This window comes from Petaurus breviceps, unplaced genomic scaffold, assembly GCF_028583685.1.
Source record: "Petaurus breviceps papuanus isolate PSGF00001 unplaced genomic scaffold, PetGlider_PUasm1.0 551, whole genome shotgun sequence".
NCBI lineage: Eukaryota > Metazoa > Chordata > Mammalia > Diprotodontia > Petauridae > Petaurus > Petaurus breviceps.
This window is the reverse complement of record NW_027186372.1, coordinates 42,179,534-42,200,625: the sequence shown is the minus strand read 5'-3', so window position 1 is coordinate 42,200,625 and position 21,092 is coordinate 42,179,534. Positions and strand designations below refer to the sequence as shown.

The following is a 21,092-nucleotide window of genomic DNA, read 5'->3' as shown; positions in this document are numbered from 1 at the left end:
AATGGGTGTTCACTATAGACTATAGCAATACAATTCTGTGGATAACTTTTTTGTGGAGCTTAAGTAGACAATTCATTTAGCAAGTAAAGAAGTGACAGAAGTTTGTCTTAAAACCAAAAAACAAACCAAATTCTTGTGGGCTGTTTAGGAACAGCACTAGGTAACACAAAGGTGAGGTATGTTCCCTAAAAGCCAGGTGTGGCAAAGGAGCAAAAAAAGCTTGGTTTGGGGATGTGAATGTAGGAAGATTTAGGTAGGGCCAGAGAGGGGGGATCCAAGCGAGACTTACAGCTCTATGATACAGTAGTGGGTTAGAGAATTTCTATGTGGTACAGAAAGCATATAACCAGATGGAAGAAAGTTTGACTTGCTACAGAAGAGACAAGAAAGAGTAATAGTGGTGATGATAGGGATTTATAAGAAGGCATTATGCTAAGCACTTGGAAAATATCTCATTTGACCTTCACAGCAACCCTGAGAGGGTAGCTACTGTTATAATCTTCATCTTAATATTGAAAAAATGGAGGCAGGCAGAGATTAAGTGACTTACCCAGGGTCACACAGCTAGCGTGTATCTAAGTCAGGTCTTCCTGCCTCCAGGCTCTATACTCTGCCACTGCACTATCTACCTACTTAGACAAACCATTTAGAATGATAGAGCTTTCACATAAGATCTGAGTTACAGATTGTGCAAAACAAGGGGATGAGAAAGAAGTTTGCCTAGTTGGAGCATTAGAGTGTACCATGGGGCAGTCAAGTTAAGACCGTAATGGTCATTAGCTCTCATGGTACCAACTGGTAAAGGGACCACAGAGTATGTGAAGGTCGGGCAGATTCAGGCTACATAAGAGGATAGGGTTTTGAGAAAAGGATGATGAGGCTACATTGATTACCTCTGAAAGTAGACAGTTTTAAGGCAGCTTAGAGAAGTCAAAACATAGAATCTGAGTAACATGATTCAAGCTAGATTGGGATTTGGAGGGATGAAATTAAAATCAAGGGCATGTGAATCCATGCACAGTTCTGTTTGCTGATTTATTTTTCCTGGGAATCTTTACTGTGGCAATTCCCCATTACTCCATCTGATATACAGTATAATTTCCCCACAGAGAGGAAAGCCAGTAACAGTGTATATTTTATGTAATGGTCCTTGTGAGCCCCACAGTGAGGAACTAGTTTAATGAAAGAGTATGTTGAGGAGCCATTTATGACCTATTGCCTTTGGAATCCTTGCTTTTTCCCTACATCTCTACTTATCCCAACCTTCTACTTACCGTTCTGTACTTTTCCTCATTTACTCTCCATTTATGGCAGAAGATGTCTGTCTCTTTCATTGATCTTCTTTCCATTTCTTAGCTAAGAATTTCTTAAAATGTCAGTTTTTTTCTGACTCTGCCAGTCTTTTTTAGCTCTCAGTAGTTGAACAGATCACCTCTATGGCACTCCCCTGATTTGGTATATTCATCCTTCGCTCCCTTCCTCCACCCACATTATATGCCATTTTTAGTTCTCCTATTTTCTCCTTTTTCACAGGAATGTACCAAATGAGCCTGGAAAGTGGGAACTGTTCCTTGTCCATTGAGCTGCAACCTGCTCAGACATTCAGCTCACTTATTAAATCTTTTCCTTTAGAACCTGGGAAACTCTAGGTGGGAGGAGGAGGTATTTTCAGAGCCATTTGAAGAATTGCTAAGGACTCATTAAAAACCTTTGGGAGGAAAAGATTGGGTTTGAGCTTTACCTAATTTCATGTTTATAAATTCAATCAAAGAATTAAAATATCAGGCCATAAAAAAGGCAAAAAGCAAAAGAGATCAAGAGAAAAGAAGGTTTGCAGATAAAAGCTATCTTTTTGAGCTGCCTTTTTCCTGACCTTTCTCTCTCTGAGTGATGTTCCTTCCACAAGGTATCAAGAAATAGGTTTTTAAATTTTATCTTACCTTGAGTATAGTTTGTCAAGACATTTTATGTTCTATCAGCAAGTTAGGCAAATGTGTGGTTTTTTCTTTCCTGTTTTGACACCTAACCCTACTCTCTCCCTGAAAGCTGGTCCAACTTTTCCTTTCTTTGCTGTTGTCTGTGCCACATACATTCTCTGTCAATCCATTATGAAATTGATTTTCACCATTTATTTCCATATGTGCAGGTCCCCTTCTCTGGTGCAGTAACCATTGCTTAACACATGGGCATTGTGTGTATCTGTATAATGTATAATGATTTTCATTTGTGGTTAAAGTGACTTGGATAAAATAGAATAAGAACATGACACTGGGATTGTTTGTTTCTAGTGCATAGCACAAAGTAGGTGCTTAATAATAAATGTTGATTGATTGATTGCTCTCCTGACTCTTTTGGTTTTTAGTTTCTGATAATGAAAGCTTATTCTTTTTACAGGAACACAGTGAGAGTTAACAAATCAATATTTATAAAATGCATTGAGATGTCGAATTTCTGGGTGCTAGAACTAACATACAATTTCATAAATATCGAGCTAGAAGGAACCTCAGAAATCATCCTGTTCAGCCTCTGCATTTTACAGATGAAGAGGCTGAGGCCAGATTGGTTTGGTGCCTTGCCTAAACTCATTGAGTGGAAGAACTCAGAACCCATCCTGACTTCCTTTGATGTCAGACCCACTGTACTGTGGCCTTTCCAGTATCCTAATTTTTTTTTTAAAGCAATCGGGGTTAAGTAACTTGCTTAAGGTTACACGGCCAGTTATTTCTGGGTGTGGTGCTGAGTGTCTGAGCCCGGATTCGATCCCAGGTCATCCCGACACTGAAGCCGGTGCTCTTACTCGCTGAGCCACCTGGCCACCCCTAAGCAATTGGGGTTAAGTAACTTGCTCAAGGTTACATGGCCAGGTGTTTCTGGGTGGGTGCTAAGTGTCTGAGCCTGGATTTGATCTCCAGGTCATCCCAACACTGGAGCCGGTGCTCTTACTTGCTGTGCTACCTGGCCGCCCCTACCCTCTTAATTTTTGCAGTTAAATTCCCAGTGAAGAATTATTCCCTGTCATTTCATTGAGAGGTAGCATTGTACGGTGGAAAGAGTATTGGATTTAGAGTCAAAGGACCTGGGTTCGAATCCCACTTCTGTCATTTATTATCACCTAACTTTTCTAGTGTCGATTAATCTGTTAATTGAGGGGGTTGGCCTCGTTGACCTTTTAGAGCCCTCCTAGCTCTAAGGCTATGAACCTATGATCATTTTTTATCATTACAGCCAGTAATTAAAGTTCCAAAGGAGGTACTGTTGACATGAATTTTAATTTAATCACTTCCACAGAAAATTTTTTGATCATTCACAATTACTTAGTATGTTTGTATAATGTATTTGAAAATAAAGATAAAATAACTGTTTAGGTTTCTGTGTAATGCTTATTTTAGAGAAGATGGAATGGGGCAAGATCTCCCTCTCGTTTCATGTTCCTTATGTTTCTCACTAGGGAGAAGATGAATCAGTCATTCTCAAATCATGCACACGACGGAAAACAGACTCTATCGAGAAGAGGTTTTGCTTTGATGTGGAAGCTGTAGATAGGTAAGTAGTTAGTTGTCTTGTCTTTCTGAGGTCCAATAACTTAATGTTTCAATTGTAGTTTCCATTTAGTCAAAATCTGCCAAGTCTTTCTCCACCTCTCCTCCACACATCTGTGCTCATTCACACCTCCATCCATTCCTTTGACCTCCCTTTGCTTCCCATTCCTTCTCTTCCTTCCATCCCCTCCCTTTGTCTCCTTTCCTTTCCCCTCTCCTCCCTCCCTCCAGTTTCTCTGCCTTCTCCTTCTTTTAGTCCTCCCTTTACCATATCCTCCTCCCTTCCCCCCTCACCCCATCTATTTCTTACCTCTCTCTTCCTTTTTTTTCTTTCTTTCTTCCCTTTACCTCTTTTCCTTTCCTTCCTCTTCCTGTCATCTCATTGCTCTCTTCCTTTTTCCTCTTCCCATTTCCCTTCTCTTTTCTTTTCCCTCCCCTACTTTTTCCCTTCTCCCCACCTCCCTCCTTCCTCTTCTCCTAATCCAATTTGGAACAGCCTGTGTACAGCTTATCAGCCTCTATGAAGCCATGAAACTTCCCCTCACATATCAGGCTTAACCACTAGACGTTTCCCCTCCCCTGCTTTGAGGTTCCATTCTCTGGTATGCGTTTTACTCATCTACATGCCCAGAACAGACATTTAAAGAGAAGTGACCTGATTTTCTTGGCACGATTAGACCAAATGTTTGTGGTTTGAGACTTGTTAATATAAGAAAGAAGACACGGGGAGAGAATTGGACAATTCCTGGGTGTGAAACCAGGTTGTCTGAATCAGTCACAAGAGCTACATGTGAAAGACATCTCACTAGTCTGCCACGTGCCGATGATAAAGCCGAGGGAAGAGACCAAACCACTTGTGGATTCTCAGACCCTTGATTGAGAAACTTGGTGTATTCCTCAAACTGAAGATTCCTTCCTTAAGCCACACCATTCCATCATCTTAATTTAATCTTGACAACATTCCAATTCCTTAGGACTCTTTCCTTGGCAACTGTTAATTCTTTCAAGACATCCCATGTGTTGAGTTTATTTCAGCTTCCTCTAGATTTTTCAACATGGAGATGCTAAACTGTCCCAGGGGCTTCTCAGAGTAGTCACTCTCATACCAGAGATTACATGTCTTATTTAACCCTATCCCTGTGTTTACTTGCTGCCCCTTTGCCAGGCAACCTGTGCAGCTTGGTGGCTTCTTTACATATTCTGCCAACCTTTCTCAGTTCTAGAGAGTCCTTGAAACTGAAGGAAGATTGGAGTGTGTTCCTGAGTATGCTTGCAGATTTTGGTATGCATTTCTTTTGCATGCTTTGTGGTGTGACACCTTGCCACTAATGTCACATAATTACCAGCCTGCTTTTTCTACCCAGCATGTCAAACTAACTTTTGTACTTAAGACTGTCTTGCATATTCCTTAAATGTGGTATGATTAAAGATGGAGAAGAAAAGTAAATGCTTTTTGTGAAATGTAAGAAGTCTTTCCAATAATATGAGGGATTTGTTTGTTTGTTTGTTTGATGGAGAGTGATAGGGCCAGAAAGTCTCCCCAAGGCCCAAGACCATTTGATTCCTCTTGCCTTGAAGCAGCTTCTAAGTGATGGTTCTTTTAAATATTTAATTGTGGATAACTTTGTTTATTCTGAGCATGGCACTCAGTGGTTAATGGTGGGGGTTTTTAAAAAAGGTCCTCCTCACGTGCTGTTTCTTAGCTTGACTAGTGTTGGTGGCTTGTTAGTTGGAGCAGATGCTCGATCTAGGTCAGATCTATCAGTTCTCCTTGTGATTGTTTGCATAGCTTTGCCCTCTGGCTCTTGGATGGGATAGGAGCCAATTCAAAGATTCTGTTCCGAGAAGAATCACTGTTGCTCACTGTGTCTTCAAAAGTTGCCACGGCTTGTGGGGAGTTGTTTTTTATGCAATTAAAACTCTCTGTGGCGCCTCTCATTTCCACCCTTGCCAGTGCTTCCTAGCACCTTCTCCCCTTCCTGAGTACTTACAAGACCCATAAAAGCTTAGAATGTCCCAATTATAGACCAAGAGAAAATGTGTTGAATTGAATGAATATCCTGGAGTGGGTCCAGGAAATCTATTTTCTTCTCTCAGCTCTCTTAGCAGGTCATGGCAGGGTCCTTCAATAGTTGCTCAGAATGAGATTCCCTGTGTCCCCTTCTTTTTTTTTTTTTTTTTAAAGCAATCAGGGTTAAGTAACTTGCTCAAGGTTATATGGCCAGTTATTTCTGGGTGTGGTGCTAAGTATCTGAGCCTGGATTTGATCCCCAGGTCATCCCGACACTGGAGCCAGTGCTCTTACTCGCTGAGCCACCTGGCCGTGGCCGCCCCTGTCCCCTTCTATTAATCCAGAGGGAAGTGTACAATTCTGTGATAGATATCTCCAAGTATACTATATTTGTCTGTGTGTTTTTTTTTCTCTTCTCTCTACGTACTTCTCCCTGCCCTGTATATTTTTGTAGTTTCCTCACATATTAGGAAGGGGCTAGGAAGCAAAAGACATTCCATCTGCAGTTGTCACTGGCAACTCTGGGTCCTTTTATCTTGCAAGAATCTAGTTTTTTTCCCCCCAAGATGCAATTCAGCAAGAAGGAGATGAAAGCTGCTTTTGTCTTCCACCAGCCTATATAACCCCTGGATTTAACCTCAGAGATTTCTGACCAGGTCCCTTTTTATCTCTAGCATTTGATAGGAAGAGTTACGTAGCTTAAGAAGCAGAAGTAAAGAGAGAGCGATAAAAGGAGAAAATAAGAAGGGACAGCTGTTGTAAACAACACCTTGGAGAGCCAAAATGATCATGAGGGGTACATTGATCATGTAAAGTACTAGCCATATTGTGTTACATTAAGATTTTTCACTAGTGGTTACATGTTTTACCAAGTGATCCTTACATCACAGGGTTGTTGCTGGGAAAGCATTTTGTGTATCTTTATGGTGCCAGAAATGTGAATTGTTATGGCTTTTAAATTCATGTGCCGAACTTGGACATCTATTCTGGTTGACTTCAAGGTTTCTAGTTTAAATGCTGTTCCCTTTTGAACTTGAAGATCATGGAATTTAAAGGTGGTCCTACTGATTCATTTTACAAGTGAGGAAACTGAGGTACAGACAGAGTTTAAGTTACTTGCCCCCAAGGTCACCTAGGTAATAAGTAACAGAGCCAGTATTCAAAACTAGGCCTCCTAACTCCAAGCCTAGTATTCTTTCTACTAACTGGCATAGTCCTGTTTATTCTGATAAGTCCTCTCAGACTTGGCACCAAAGCTACAAGGTTTCAGGAGAGTATTGGTCCATCCAGAAGGCAAATTATATAGTCTTATCAAGAGTATCTTAGAATATTATATTTATCATTCTTGTATCTTAAGTAGGCATAGGGTTTGGGAAAAAGACCCAAATCTGTGTTAATTTTATCTCTCCATGTGGAGAAGAGTGATACAGTTTCTGGGGGAAAATTCCACTGTGAGGAATAGAAAACTGTGTGTGTGTGTGTGTGTGTGTGTGCGTGTGTAATGGAAAAGTAAAATTCTTTAAATGCCTTGGAAAGATATTTAAGTGGAAGATGCCACTCTTGACTGTATATCCATTCTGGAATTACCATTTTGTGTTCATCCTAAAGATTACAAAGTCAAGGACAAGCATCTTTCTGTTGAAATCCTTTCAGTTTTTCGTTGTGACATGATGGAAAGGGTACTGAGCTGTGTTTGGCTTTTTCCTCTTGTATTTTGTAAGTTTGGATAAGTCTCTATTTTTAGTACTAAATTTGCATCCAGATGGATCAAGTTAGGAGAGGGGAATGGCATGGTTAGGAAAAAATGGAGGGGAGAAAAGTAATTATGTTGATCAATTATCTGCCTTATACTGCTCTATGATATATTTCAGGCAATTCTGTTAGGCTTTACATCTTGGACCAAAAGAAGAAAGCTAGTCATTTTGTTTCCATTGACTAGAAACTAGAACAGGAGATGGAATTGTAAGATAGGGAGAGAAGGTGGAATGACCTCATGGCAAGAGTGAGGGATGCCAAGTGGAAAGCCATACTACTCCACTGGTATCTTTGTGATGTGGAGGTGGGAGTGGGGGAGTTGAGGGAAGGTTTCTGCTCTTTGGGTGGACTGACTGGGTCAGACTTTGTAGGAAACACATGAACAAGAGTCAAGAGAGGTAAGGGGGAATAGGTTGTTCTTTACCTCCTTGGAGTGGATTCCCAGATTGATGAGATCACAGATATTTTTGAATATTTGAGGTGAGAAAATAGATACTAAGATCTTTCTGGTTCTGGGCAAGAGAAATACTGTGGGTTCTGGGTTCAGCTGTGCTTAACTTCCTTCCAACAGTAAGTTTTTGAGGATGCTTTTTTCACTATTAGTAAGTTGTTTGTCCTTTCTTTGTGGCTCCCATTTAGTCCCACAACCTTCCTTTCTCCAAACTGCTGTAAAGTCCTAGAAGTGAAAGAAGTGGAAAGTGTCTCAGGCTATAGAGTCTGACCTGTTGCCTAGTGGAAAATTCTTTCCTGTAACATCCCTGAAATCCAGCCTCTGCTTAAGAAGGAACTTACTTCCAGATTGTTTTAACCTCAGCTTGTTCCCCCTTAAAAAAAAAAAAAAACCAAAATAGCCAACCTTCTTTTTTGAATATAAACTCATTCAACATATGTGAAAGTCCCAAAATAGATAGGAACAAAAAAGATCATATATGAAACCATGTATATCTGTCATTTACAGTGTATACATTTTTAATTGTCTGTAGTATAAAGAGAAATGAATGAAGTTCTTAGCAGAGAATCATGCTTACTCCTTTAGTCCCAGACGATCTGAGAAGAGGCATAGACTAGTGTTATCGAGCTGAAATAGGAATGGCTTTCTATGGGCAACATACTAATTTATTTTATTTTTATCTATCTATCTATCTATCTATCTATCTATCTATCTATCTATCTATCTATCTATCTATCCATCCATCCATCCATCCATCCATCCATCCATCCATCCATCCATCCATCCATCCATCCATCCATCCATCTATCTATCTATCATCTATCTGTCTGTCTGTCTATCTATCTATTCATTCATTAGCAATTGGGGTTAAGTAACTTGGTCAAGGTTACACGGCCAGGTGTTTCTGGGTGGATGCTAAGTGTCTGAGTCCGGATTTGATCCCCCAGGTCATCCCAACACTGGGGCCGGTGCTCTTACTCGCTGTTCTACCTGACTGCCCCACAACATACTAATTTAGAAAGCCAAAACTTTTCATTATGTTGTCTGTCACAGACACACATACACACATACATACACGCAAACACGTATATGCCTTCCCAGGAGATTACCTATCCTACTGAATACTGTAGTTTGGGTAATAGACATCTACTATTTGTTTAGCTTTCCCATATAGATAGGTCTGTCATTATAGATCTGGCCATCTTTGCACCCCTAGAACCTAACATTCTTTGCTGTGGACTGGACCTCTAATCTCATTGTTATTTTAATTAGGAAATTTGCTTTACCTCTGTAGATTGGTACCTAAATCATGGTCTTATGGTCTCTGGGAGCTGCCTGATACTTGGAGATTAAATGACTTAACTGGAGATCTCACAGCCAGTATATGACAGAAGTGTTAATGGAACCCAGGTTTTCCTGACCCTGATGTCAGTGTTTAATCCACCAGATCATGCTGCCTCTCATAGTGAACACTTGATGAATGTTTGCGTAAAGCCAAGCACGAGTAGTTTTCCATAAGAATGCTGCTGGGAACAGCTTTTAAGGTTCTGATTACACAGCATAGTGAACCCTCTATTTATTCCATAACAAGTCAGAGCAAAACATTAACAGTAAATCAAGGTACAGCATTCACAGTGTTACAGCTTATCACAGAAAATCAACATACAGCAATTAAAACAACTTATCACAGAAAATGGCCACATAGTTTTCACTAAAGTGGTCACAAAGTTTTGAACAAAGAGCAATCATTTAGTAACTCAATAATTCAATCATCTCAATCATTCAGTCATCCTTAAGGAGGTTTGCCTCCCTATGGGACACAAAGTGCGGTAGTCAAAAGTTCTCCACTCATGGGGCACACTAGGTTAACTCAATCAGTCACTTATTCACTATTCAATCATCAGAAAATACACAAGACCTTCACTCCTAGGTTACTAGTAAATGACAATTTCTCAGTCAGTACACAGTATCCAAGTAAATTCTTCTTTCAGCTTGACTGGGGTGGTTTCTCAGATTCCCTGGATCCCCTTCCATGGTCCCAGATCCTACCTGGATTCACCAAACTGTCTCCTGGGTTCAGAGGCAGACAGCTCCTAGTTCCTTGTCCAGCTCTCTGTGCAGGTCCTGCTCCACACTGAAGTTCACAGTGTCCAGTCCACCTTAAATCCTTCACAGTCTGCTCCTGGGAAGTCAAGGCTTAACAAAGCTACAAACAGGTTCATGCAAAGTACCAGCATCACAGTCATGCTTCCTCAGTCCTACACCTCCGTCTGGCCCTTGGAAATCCTTAGCAGCCTCCTCAGCAGCTCCAGATGGCCCTTGGAAATCCTCAACAGCCTCAGCAGCTCTGGCTGGCCCTGGAAATCCTCAGCAGCTCTGGCTGGCCCTCAGACTCAACAGAAGTTTCAGCTGGTTTCCAGAATCAAAATCACTTCATCCAGGTTCTCCAAATCAAAATCAAGCTTGTCCCAAGAAGATCTGACTTTCCCAGCCAGAGTATTTCCTTATATACAGACTTATAGCTTCCTGTTTCATCCAACCCCTTCCTGTTATGTCAGCAACAGGGATTCATACCTTCTGTTTCTTTAACAGAGGCTTGATTAATTACTAAGTGCTAAGTACCTGTTACCTTTGCCAATACAAAGGGATCTTCAGATTAAAATTACATTACTATGATAGTTTGTTAAACTGGTATTCTAATATTTTAGGCACATCAATAAAAGCTGATTTGGGGACAGGAGAATGTGGATCTCTTTGATTTGGATATTATGCAGAATGTCCATCCAGAAAGTGGTGACATCCTTTGGTAAACACACATCTACCTACATTTGCCTGTTTTATTCCTCACTTGACAATAAAAACCGGAGGGTTGTTGAGCACAGTTATATCTGTATTTGTTCAGGCAACTTATATGACCTTCACGTATGCCTGAGAGATTTCTTGTTTAAGCAATCACTAAGGCTGTTCTGCTCTGTTGGGTCAAATGCTTTTGATCTTTTTTTTTGTAATCAGCAGGCAGACAAGACAAGGTAGGATATTTTCAGACGGTTGTTTGAATATAAGGATGTGGTCTGTCTACTCTAGAGAATAATTTGCATATCTAATCAACTGCCAAATCTTGTCCTTGCTACATCCTTAAAGCATTTCTCAGTTTCATCCCCTTCACTCACATAGCTACCCACCTAGTTTAGTTACCTGTTATCTGGATTGTCTCAAAAGACTCATGGGAGGCCTTAAGTCTCTCCTCACTCTAATCTGCCCTTCTCAGCTGGCAGTGATTTTTCCAACGCACATGTCTAGTCTGACCATTATTATCCTAGTCACTAAATTCCCTGTTGCCCTTAGAGTGGAATACAAAGCCCTGTGTTTGGTATTTAAGATCCAATTTACTTTTCCTTGTCTGATGTCTTGTTATTTCCTTTCGTGCACAGTCTGGCCTAATTAGTTTTATTTTGCTTCAATACACAACACTCATCTCCTTCCTTCATACGTTTGCACTGGCTCTCCTCCATACCTGGAATGTATTCTTTCCTCACTTCCACTTCTCAGAATCCCAATTTACCTTTAAAGTCTTAGCCAAAGTCTCATTTTCTATAGGAATCCTTTTCTCATCTCTTTGGTCCCCCATCCTGTATACATATATCACGACTTCTCCTTCTAGACTGTACACTTCTTGGGGGCAGGGACTCTGTTGTACTTTTGTCCTTTTATCCCCACTGTCTTACATACATAGTGTCTAGCGCATTGCAGGAATTAATAAATTCTTGCTGATTTTATTGTTGTTCTCTTGATCACTTTTTTTGTACAATCACTTGTTGTTGGGGGGGGGGGGAGGCTTCTTTTTTGATCACCTGAGATAACTTCTGAAATTATCTTTAGTGTGTTTGAGGTTGTGCTACCTCCAAGCATGGATTTCTGCGGTGTGGGCTTCATCTGATCTAGCTTCTTTTCCTGGCTGCCACCTTAAATGCCAATTTAGATTGCTCCTATTAGGGTCCAAATGTGTTAGTTCTGTTACTGCTGCTGAAAATAGATTGTTATAGAAATCTTGACAACATTTTAGCATTTTCAATCTACTTGATGGCTTCCTGCCAGTTTGTCAATATCCCTCTTAAAATGTGGCATCTAGAACAGAACATCATACCCCAGATGTAGTCTTGTAGTCTGAGTAATGCAAATATTATAGTGGAACCCTAACCTCACTTGATCTTCTGTCTCTGCAGCCTGAGATAACTTTTTTTTTTTGACAAACATGTCACTCAAAACTTTCTTATTCTTTTTTGTAACTTAAAGGGAAGTATTCATCTTGCCAGTAATGTGTTGCTACATTCCTTTTGTGTTTCTCCAAAAGAACCTAGCACGATCTTGAACAGTGGGGCCCTCAATAACTTTATGGTTATTCAAGATTGGACTTAATATTTTCTGTGCCTGCATCCATCAACCTTATCTCTCACCTGGACTATATTTTGAAGGGCTGGTCTCCCATGGATTAGGGCTGCTAGCCTCAAGTGAGGCTAATCACACAGTGACCTAAAGTGATTTTTGCAAAGCACATAATATAGTCTGACCATTATTCCTCTATTCACTAAACTTCGGTGTATTACCTCCAGAATCAGATAAGCCCCTCGGTTCTGCCATTAAGGCCCTTCTCTACGCAGAAGGATAGAGGAAAGGCCCTTAAAGATGATTTCGTTTAGCAGGTACCCTTACTCCTCAGTTTTACATATGGAGAAGATGAGGAACAGATAAAATACTACACTGAGTTCACATGTAAAATTTGAATCCAGGTCTCCTGACTACACTTTTGATTGGTCTTCATCACATTGTCTTTTGTTGCTTGGTGTAGCATAAGACAAAGCTAGAGTCCAGAATTCTGACAACCGCCCTGCACCACATTGCTTCAACTCAAAAGTCTTTATGACCAAAGAGGGTTCTTCTCACTGAAATAAACCTTTAGTAGTAACGGTATTTCAGTTCCTGTCCTTCACTTAATATGTTGCCTCCACATGTATCTGCTTTTGTTTTGCGTAATTCACTCACTATTTAGTATCTTATGGGAATAATGAGCATAATGTTGGGAAAATATTTGCTTAAGCTAAAGAATCAGGGGTATAGCCCTCAGCCAGCCTTGCTGAATTTGTTTATTTTAAAGAAATTTCTCACAGATGTGAGTGACACATGGGCATTTTCTCCCACTTGTTTCAGGAGAGGCCACCAAAACCATATGGAAAATAATAGAAACAGAGAGTTCCTTTTTGATATATGGGCACAGCACAGTCTCCTGTGTGTGGTGTTTATGGGAGAGGAGAAGGAAGCAATTAGAGTGCTCTGCTTTCTTTTTATTGAACTGAATGATTCTGACAGAATTCTGTACTTGGGGAAGAGCTAGGGGGGAAAGGCAGACATTTGTGTGCTTTAAACTAGGCACTGAGGACCAGTATATCAGAGGAGGATGGGGAAGGGAAGGAGAGATGGGTATTGGCGACTGTCTGAGCATAGAATTTCCCGTATCCTCTTATTCTAATGGAATTGGAAGATTCACCACTAGTGTCTCTGTCCCCTAGATTTTGTTTTTTTATGAAGCTAAACACATGAATCTTTGTGTATGCCTGAACTTTCTCCCTTTATGTTTGATTCTTTAAGATACCTTGAAACTTAGGCTTCATCTCCAACTCAAGTTAAACAGGATAAATAAAGAGCTGTGTATCTGTGCTTCTTGCCTATTTCCATTTTTCCCAGAACTGTGGTTAGCCTCACTTTGGTCCCTCCTCATCCAAAAAAACAAACCCAAAAAAAGTTATGATCATTTTTGACATGTTTTTCTTCTTTGACCTGTCCAAAGCTATCCTTGACTCTTCCTCTAAATAGCTATTGTGTACATGTGCACAACTATCTCACATTGGTGCAATGTATAGAATGCTGGACCTCGAGCCAGGAAGACTGAGTTCAAATGCAGTCTCAGACACTTGCTAGCTCTGTGACTCTGGACAAGTCATTTAACCACTGTTTGTCTCATCTGTAAAATGGAAATAGTAACAGCACCTACCTTCCAGGGTTGTTCTGATGATCAAATGAGATAATTATTGTAAAGCATTTTAGTATAGTGCCTGGTACATAGTAAGCACTTAAAAATATTATTAGTAGTATTAGTATCATTCTTAGTGTCATCATTCTCATTCTTCCTGCTTTACTTCTGTTGATATTTTGTATATCAATAGAATATATTTTCTGTATATATTTTCTAAATAAACAGAATGTATTTTGCATAGATATCTTTTGTTTTATTATATATATATACATATATAGTCTATATAAACAGAATATGTTCTGTCTATATATTTTGGCTTTTATGTATATATTTCTCTATAAATAATAGATTTTGTGAGTGTCTGTATATGTATGTATATGTAGATAGATATCGTGTGTGTGTGTGCGTGCACACACATGTGCACATATTTTTGTTTCTTTGTTCAATGTATTCTTGCCAAATCCTGAACCAGGCTCACTCTTTCTTGGGAGCTTATAAGTTTTATTTTTGCTTTAATTCAGGATAATTCCTTATGCCAGAATTCTTCCCCAGATCGGCCTTGACTAGTTTACATGTCTTTTTCTCCCATGCCTAGAAAGACTTCTTCAAACTATTTCATCTCATTTGTCCATTGCCTTGGTTCTACTCTGATTTTTTTTTTTTAGCATAGGAACCTTCCTTTTTGGAAATTCTGTCCACTAATAAGACAACTTCATTCATAACTTAAGAGTTTTCTAACATTTCCTGGGGTACATAGGAGTTGAGTTAGTTGTAAAGTTAGCGTATGTCAGGTGTAGCTCTTGAACACTGATCTTCCTGACTCCAAGGCTAGACCTCTGTCAGTCGTTCCAGATTGTTTCTCACTTTCATTATTTATAAATAGAGTTTCAGTGTGACCAGCATACCTGGTACCTTCCTACTTAACTACACATCTTACCCTTTGTTAAAACAACTTCCTGAGTCTTTTATGAAGACTTTACTAACCAGAGAAGAGGAAGTGATTTTTCACTGATCTAACATATCTTAACTCTCATACCTTATGGCTTTGCCTTTACTCTACTTTATTCCCAGTGTTTTTGCTCCTGTAGCAATACGTGTCTTGATTTATTGGCAGGTCAGTGGCACTTACTATATGCTTCTGTTTAGAAGTGACTTGCCCAAGTCCTGGCATGTTAATGACAGGTCCCATATTTGAAACAATAGTTTGTAATTCCAAATCTCCAAATTCTGTGCTCTTTCCATTGTACCACGGTGCATTAAAACAACAACATCAACCAAAAAAACCCAAACCTGTTTACAGTAATGAGTACTCCCATATCAAGGAAAGTAAGAACTCAGTTTATTGTAGTATGGTTAATGTTTATTAATGGTGCCTGCTGGGTATAAAGACACTTTACCAGATGGTGAGGATGTAAAGAGGAAAGAAAAATAGTCCTTCTCCCCAAGAAGCTTACCATGTTAAGCTGACAGGTTTGTCACTGTCTGCATAATCGGTATTAAGGTAGACTAGGGATTCTTAGCCTTTTTTTTGTGCCATGGATTCATTTTCAGAATAATGTTGTTAAATGCAAAAAAACCCCAAACAAACAAAATTACAGAGGAAATTGATTATTTTGAAATGCAAAAAAAAACAAACAAACAAACAAACCAAAACAAGTTCACAGGCCTGAGGTTAAGGCTAAATGGCTGGTGAGTGAAGCATATTTTTGTGTGGAGATGTCTGAGGCTTATGGGAAAAAAGATGAAATGAAGATCTTGCATCATTTTTCTAGTGCTATCCATGGCCTTATTTCAGATCTGTTGATTTGCCTCATTCAGTTCTCTATTTAGAAGAAATCAGGAGCAGTTTTCTGAAAAAGAAGGCATTATTTGTCCCAAGGCAGGTGAACTTTGTCATATAACAGGGCCCGAGACTTCATTATTCTGATTTTGAACATTAGCTTCTGCAGACACTTAATGGATGTCATGACTTTGTGTTGTCTGACATTTCTTTTACTTCATATTCACGATTCTTCAGGCTTCTAAATGGGCAATGAGGACGTGCTTACAAAAATGCAGAAAGGGTATTATAAGAAAAATTATGTATAAGCTACGGTGTATAGATGGATGTCATATCAGAAACTGGTGTGGGCACCCACACCTATGAAATCATAATTCTGAATCAAAAGGAAAAAAGAAAGCCCACCCTAAGTAACAACAGAAACTAATGAATATAAACTAGCTAAAGTTTAAAAAGTTAAAGTTTGGGGAAGATAGATGATATAGTAGGTAGAGCTTACTTCGTGAGTTCAGATCTGGTCTCAAGACACTTACTAGCTGTGTGACCCTGTGCAAGTCACTTAATTCTGTTTGGTTCTGTTCCTTCATCTTTAAAATGAGCTGGAGAAGAAAATGGCAAACTGCTCTAGCTTCTTTGTCAAGAAAACCCTAAATGGGGTCACAAAGCGTCAAATATGACCGAAAACAAATGAACAAGAGGAAAATTTAGAAGTCAGAGACAGGAGAAGGCATATTGTAGCCAGCATCTCACTCCCACCTTTGTGGACTTGGCCAAGTTGCTTAGCCTCCATTTGCATTTCTGTCAGATGAGGGTTTTATACCAGATTTGGTCCCTCCAGCTTTAAATCTCATCCCACTTTGGAGGCTAGAGTTGTCCTCTGAGCTGTTAGAGGATTATTTATCCTCTAGATGGCAGTTTTGTATGTGTATTTGAAGCTCTTGCAGGGTCAGACTAAGAAGAAATTGTCTTCTATGCTTTGCAATTTGAGAAACAGTGATGCATGATTTTCTGGGGAAGAAATCGACTGTGGGCACTATTGTTTACAGAAAAAAAATGCTCCGAAAATGAGTCATTCTTTCTTTAGAATTTCCTTTTGTTCCCCTTGATGGGTGATTTTGCATCCACTTACCTGAAAAACCACATGTGATCAGTCAGTAAAGCTCCTATTTGAATATAGCATTTTATCTTGTTTTCCAGTAGCTCAAACACTGGGTCTCCTGCTCTATTCAGTCCCATCTTGAAAGTTTTATATTCTAGTAAAGGGGAAAAAAAAACAGCTAAAATCTTAGTAAATCCATTCTCCTCCCCCCCCAACCCCTCCATAAACCACTGTACCTTTTACATGAGAAACGTGGAGAAAATCAGTTAGTTGTCTTATTAAATAGGCATGTATGTGGATTATTGGGCAGAGAATTTTCCCCTTGGGTTGTACGCCTTTATCTCTGACAACAGATGAACCATTTTTTCCTGGTTCTAAACTTCCCATCCCCCGCCCTCTTCTCTTTTTTTGTTTGGAATAATATTTGATTTTTCTTCCTTCCGGTTGGACTTTACCACTTGACTCCAATCCATTGACATTTAGGAAAGGAAATGGCCTTTTCCTTCCTTAGAGAGAGGGTGTTATGGAGACCCAACTTCCATGAACTTTAGGAGGGGAATCTCATACTTTCTGAATTGCTCCTGGACAGTCTCCTTTCTATAACGAGCCAGTAATCCAGTGTGAGGGGAATGCCTAAACTTTTCTTTGCTTTTATTAACAAGAATTTGGCAAGAAGTTTTTCAGCTAGAACTCTGGGAAGCTCTTGTTTTGTTCCTATTTGAGGGAATGAGAAAAGGGATATGGGCACTGGGGGCACTGATAGTGGGCCTGCTGTCTTGCATATTTATTTCCATGGTAAATTCCATGTTAACAAACACTGTAGGTTTTTTTTTTTATGAAGTGAGCACAACTGTTAAATAGATCAGTGATAATTATTAAGATTTGTATAACACTTTCAGATATCTAGAGTGCTTTCTTTGAAGCAAAGTTGTATATAGGTACATAGGAGGGAGTATATAGGCTGTTTCTGAACCAGTTTTCAGAAAGGGGAATAAATAGCATCTGCAACTCTGGACTGATGATCTTAATATTTATTACTAGCATTGGTTGTTCAACAGATGATTTTTGATCACTCAGAAAGGGAAATAAGGGATTGATATGGTTCAGGATAGGTGTGTTAAGAACAAATACCATGTAGTTAGCCTTGTTTCTTCCTTCCCTCATTATGTGACTAAATATCATAAAATGAGTTTTTATAAATTTCATGTTTTTTTCTTATGCTAGATTAATGGATATGATGGAGAAAGATGTAGAGTGCATGATTAATTAGATTCAGAAATGGTTGGATCCAAAGGTGGTAATTAATGGATTGTCAACCTAAAGGAGGCCTCCATTAGAGGACCACAGGTCTCTGTCCATGGCCATTTTTCTATTCAACAGTAATTCATAGAATCATATATTTAGAGTTAGAAAGGGCCCTTAGAAATTATCTAGTCCAACTTCCTCATTTAACAGATGGAAGAAAGGTTTTATCAGTGACTCATTGAAGCCAGATCAAGTTCATCAAATCAAATTTGTCAAGTTTATCCAATTTGCAGATGACACAGATTTGATAAGAATAATTGATTTGTTAGATAACAGCATCAGGATCCAGGAAGCTCTTGATAAGTTAGGATTATGAAATTTGTTTGATATATAGGAAAAGTGCTACACCTAGGTTTGAAAAAGTGACTTCCACAAATAGAGGAAGGAGATATGTGACCAGAAAGCATTTTGTGTATAAAAAGGGTAGACTGAGAATGAGTTAATATATTGTGCAGTGGTCAAAAAATATGTAGAGGAGATTTATTTTTTCTTTTTATTTATTTATTCTTGCTATATGTTGTGTTCCAAACTGTCTCCTTTCCCTCCCAGCCCACCCTGTGCTCAAGAACGACATTTGAGGCAGATTTATAAATATATAAATATTTATAAATATATGTAAATCCATACTAAGCACACTTCTGTTTATCAGTTCTTTCCTAGAAGGGATTTAAAACCACGTCAGCAGAGGGTTGTTTGGGACAGTGAGGTGTTTAGAGAAGAGAATGAATGAAAAAAAAACCCATTTATTAAGATGTATAAAGTAGAAACGTTTACAAGCCAGTCCTGCCCTCCAGGAGCTCATATTCTAAAGAAGAATATAACACATATAGAGGTTTTTGTTTTAGGGTAGATGGAAAGGACCTGCAATCTCTAGGGTGCAGCAATATCTTCTTTAATGTTAAATCCATTGATAAAGCTGTACTCCAGTTTATCGTTTTTCGGTATTTATGGCTTTCAGGGACATAGGAATTTCAGTACCTTCACAATCTGTTGTCATGTCCTTTCTCTGCAAAGGTTGCTCTCCTCTGGGATAGAAGGACTTTTGAGGGGGGTACCGACTATAATCAGTATCTGTGCTTGGGAGTTTGCAGGGGGTGGGGAGGTGCATTGCTATTCCCAGGACTCTTAAACTTACCTTAAAATTAGTGGCAGTTGGTAGGTAATTGGTGTTGGTGGTGGTATGGATGGTAGCTCCTTCTCCCCAAGAGTACCTCACCCTCAGTTATGGCAGCTGGAGCCTGGTTAGAAGTAGGACCCCTTGTCTGGGTGGTAGGGAGAAGCATGATAGAGTTGCTCTTCTGGGAGCTAAGAAGACTTAGTGGTGGGGGGAAGGGACAGGATTGTTTTCAAACATTTGAAGGTTTGTTATATCAAAGATGAATTACATTTTGTCCCTCCTGGCTGATGAATTAGGGCCAATGAACTAATGTGTTCTAGAAAGGCAGATTTTAATTCAACATAAGGAAGAAATTCCTAATTTTTAGAGTTGTCCCAAAATAGAACAAATTATTTCTGGAGTAGTGAGTTTCCCCCTATCGTTGTAGGTCATGGGATTGTTGATTTAGAGCTGATAGGAACTTCAGAACTCATCTGCTCAAACTTTCTCATTTTAAATATGAGGAAACCAAAGCCCTAAGAGGTTAAACTGCTTGGCCAAGGTCAGGGTCAAGGTAGTCAATGTCAGAGGTGAATTTGGAATTCACCTCTTCATGTGGAAGTTAGATAAAAACATTTAAAATCAAATCTTTCATTTAATTTTAATTTTCAATAGATAAATTTTTTCTCCTCCCAAACCCTTTTTAACCTAACTTGAGTGAAAAAAAAGAAAAAAAAAAGGAAAACAAAATCCCTATAGCAACTGTGCATAATCATGCTAAGCAAATTCCCACATGGTCCATGTTCAGAAATTTGTGTCTCATTCACTACCTTGGATACAACACCTCTGTCATAAGTTCTTTGGAATCATGGTTGATCTTTGCTTTGGTCAGAGATTTTTGTCTTTTTTTTTTTTTTTGGAGGGGGAAGGCAGGACAATTGGGATTAAGTGACTTGCCCAAGGTCACACAGCTAGTAAGTGTTAAGTGTCTGAGGCCAGATTTGAACTCAGGCTCTCCCGACTCCAGGGCTGGTGCTCTATTCACTGTGCCATCTAGCTGTGCCTTTGGTCAGAGATCTTAAGTCTTAGGTTAGCATGTTTGGAGGATACTCTACCACCCATGGGATACTATGATTGATTGATTGTCTTCTTTGTTCTTCCCCAGCCAATTTAAGATTTTTTATTTTGAGGTTCTGGTGATTTTTAAAAATGTTTCTGACATGTTACAGGATCCTTCCTCTTGGCAACCTGAAGGGACATTACAGTTCTGTTATTTTGCTCTGTTTGAAATGGAACACTTGAAAAACATTATGTATGGCTGACAATGTTCACCCATTAGACATGTGGAACAGTATTATTTCTGGGAATTGTGTTTTTTAAAAGTGCTTTTCTTTGTTAGAATTCAATGCTCCATCCCTAGTCTATGCTAGATTAGGAATTGTCTATCCCTCTCTCCATCTATCCATCCATCCATCCATCCATCCATCCATCCATCCATCCATCCATCCATCCATCCATGTCAGATTTTTTTCAGATAGTGAATAGCAGTTTTTTCCCCCCCAAAATTTTGTTGACTTTCCTGGGGAAGAAGAGAATGGGTTGGTCATCTTTTTTTCTGGTATAAGAAGCTGGTGTCAGGACAGATTGAATGTGCATATGCATCTCATCACATAGCCACGTACTCATGGTTATTTAGGCTCATTATCTTTTGTCCCCAAACCCAGCATTAATATTACCTTCTGTTGCCCTGATTCCTGAGCATTTGGGAAGCCAAAATAAGTGTGATGTCACCTTTGTCTATTCTCTTCTGAGTGTTAGGAAAGGCAGAATACTTGTAGGTACAGTCTACAAAAGGCAGAATACTTGCAGGGATAGTCTGCATACTTTACCCATCTCACTGATTTTGTGTGTGTGTATCTTATATATTTACTGTATCAGTACCACTGATTATGTGTGTGTGTGCACATACATACATACATCACACACACACACAGTACCCATCTCACTGATTTTGCTTCAAACAGTCCT

The 21,092-nt window shown here is 39.3% G+C and overlaps 1 protein-coding gene and 1 long non-coding RNA gene across 2 annotated transcripts in view; one reads left to right on the top strand and one right to left on the bottom strand.

Annotated features, from left to right (window-relative positions):
* ARHGAP26 (Rho GTPase activating protein 26) overlaps positions 1-21,092 on the top strand; it is a 517,847-nt gene that overhangs the window by 161,126 nt on the left and 335,629 nt on the right. The window contains exon 8 of the mRNA XM_069102296.1: positions 3,449-3,543. Coding sequence (XP_068958397.1) covers positions 3,449-3,543 — 95 coding nt within the window. The remainder of the gene's footprint in view (positions 1-3,448; positions 3,544-21,092) is intronic.
* On the bottom strand, positions 13,203-17,385 carry LOC138172810 (uncharacterized). Its single transcript, XR_011171255.1, has 3 exons — positions 16,900-17,385; positions 16,694-16,817; positions 13,203-15,634 (listed from the first exon to the last, which is right to left on the bottom strand). It is a non-coding gene; the product is annotated as an uncharacterized lncRNA (long non-coding RNA).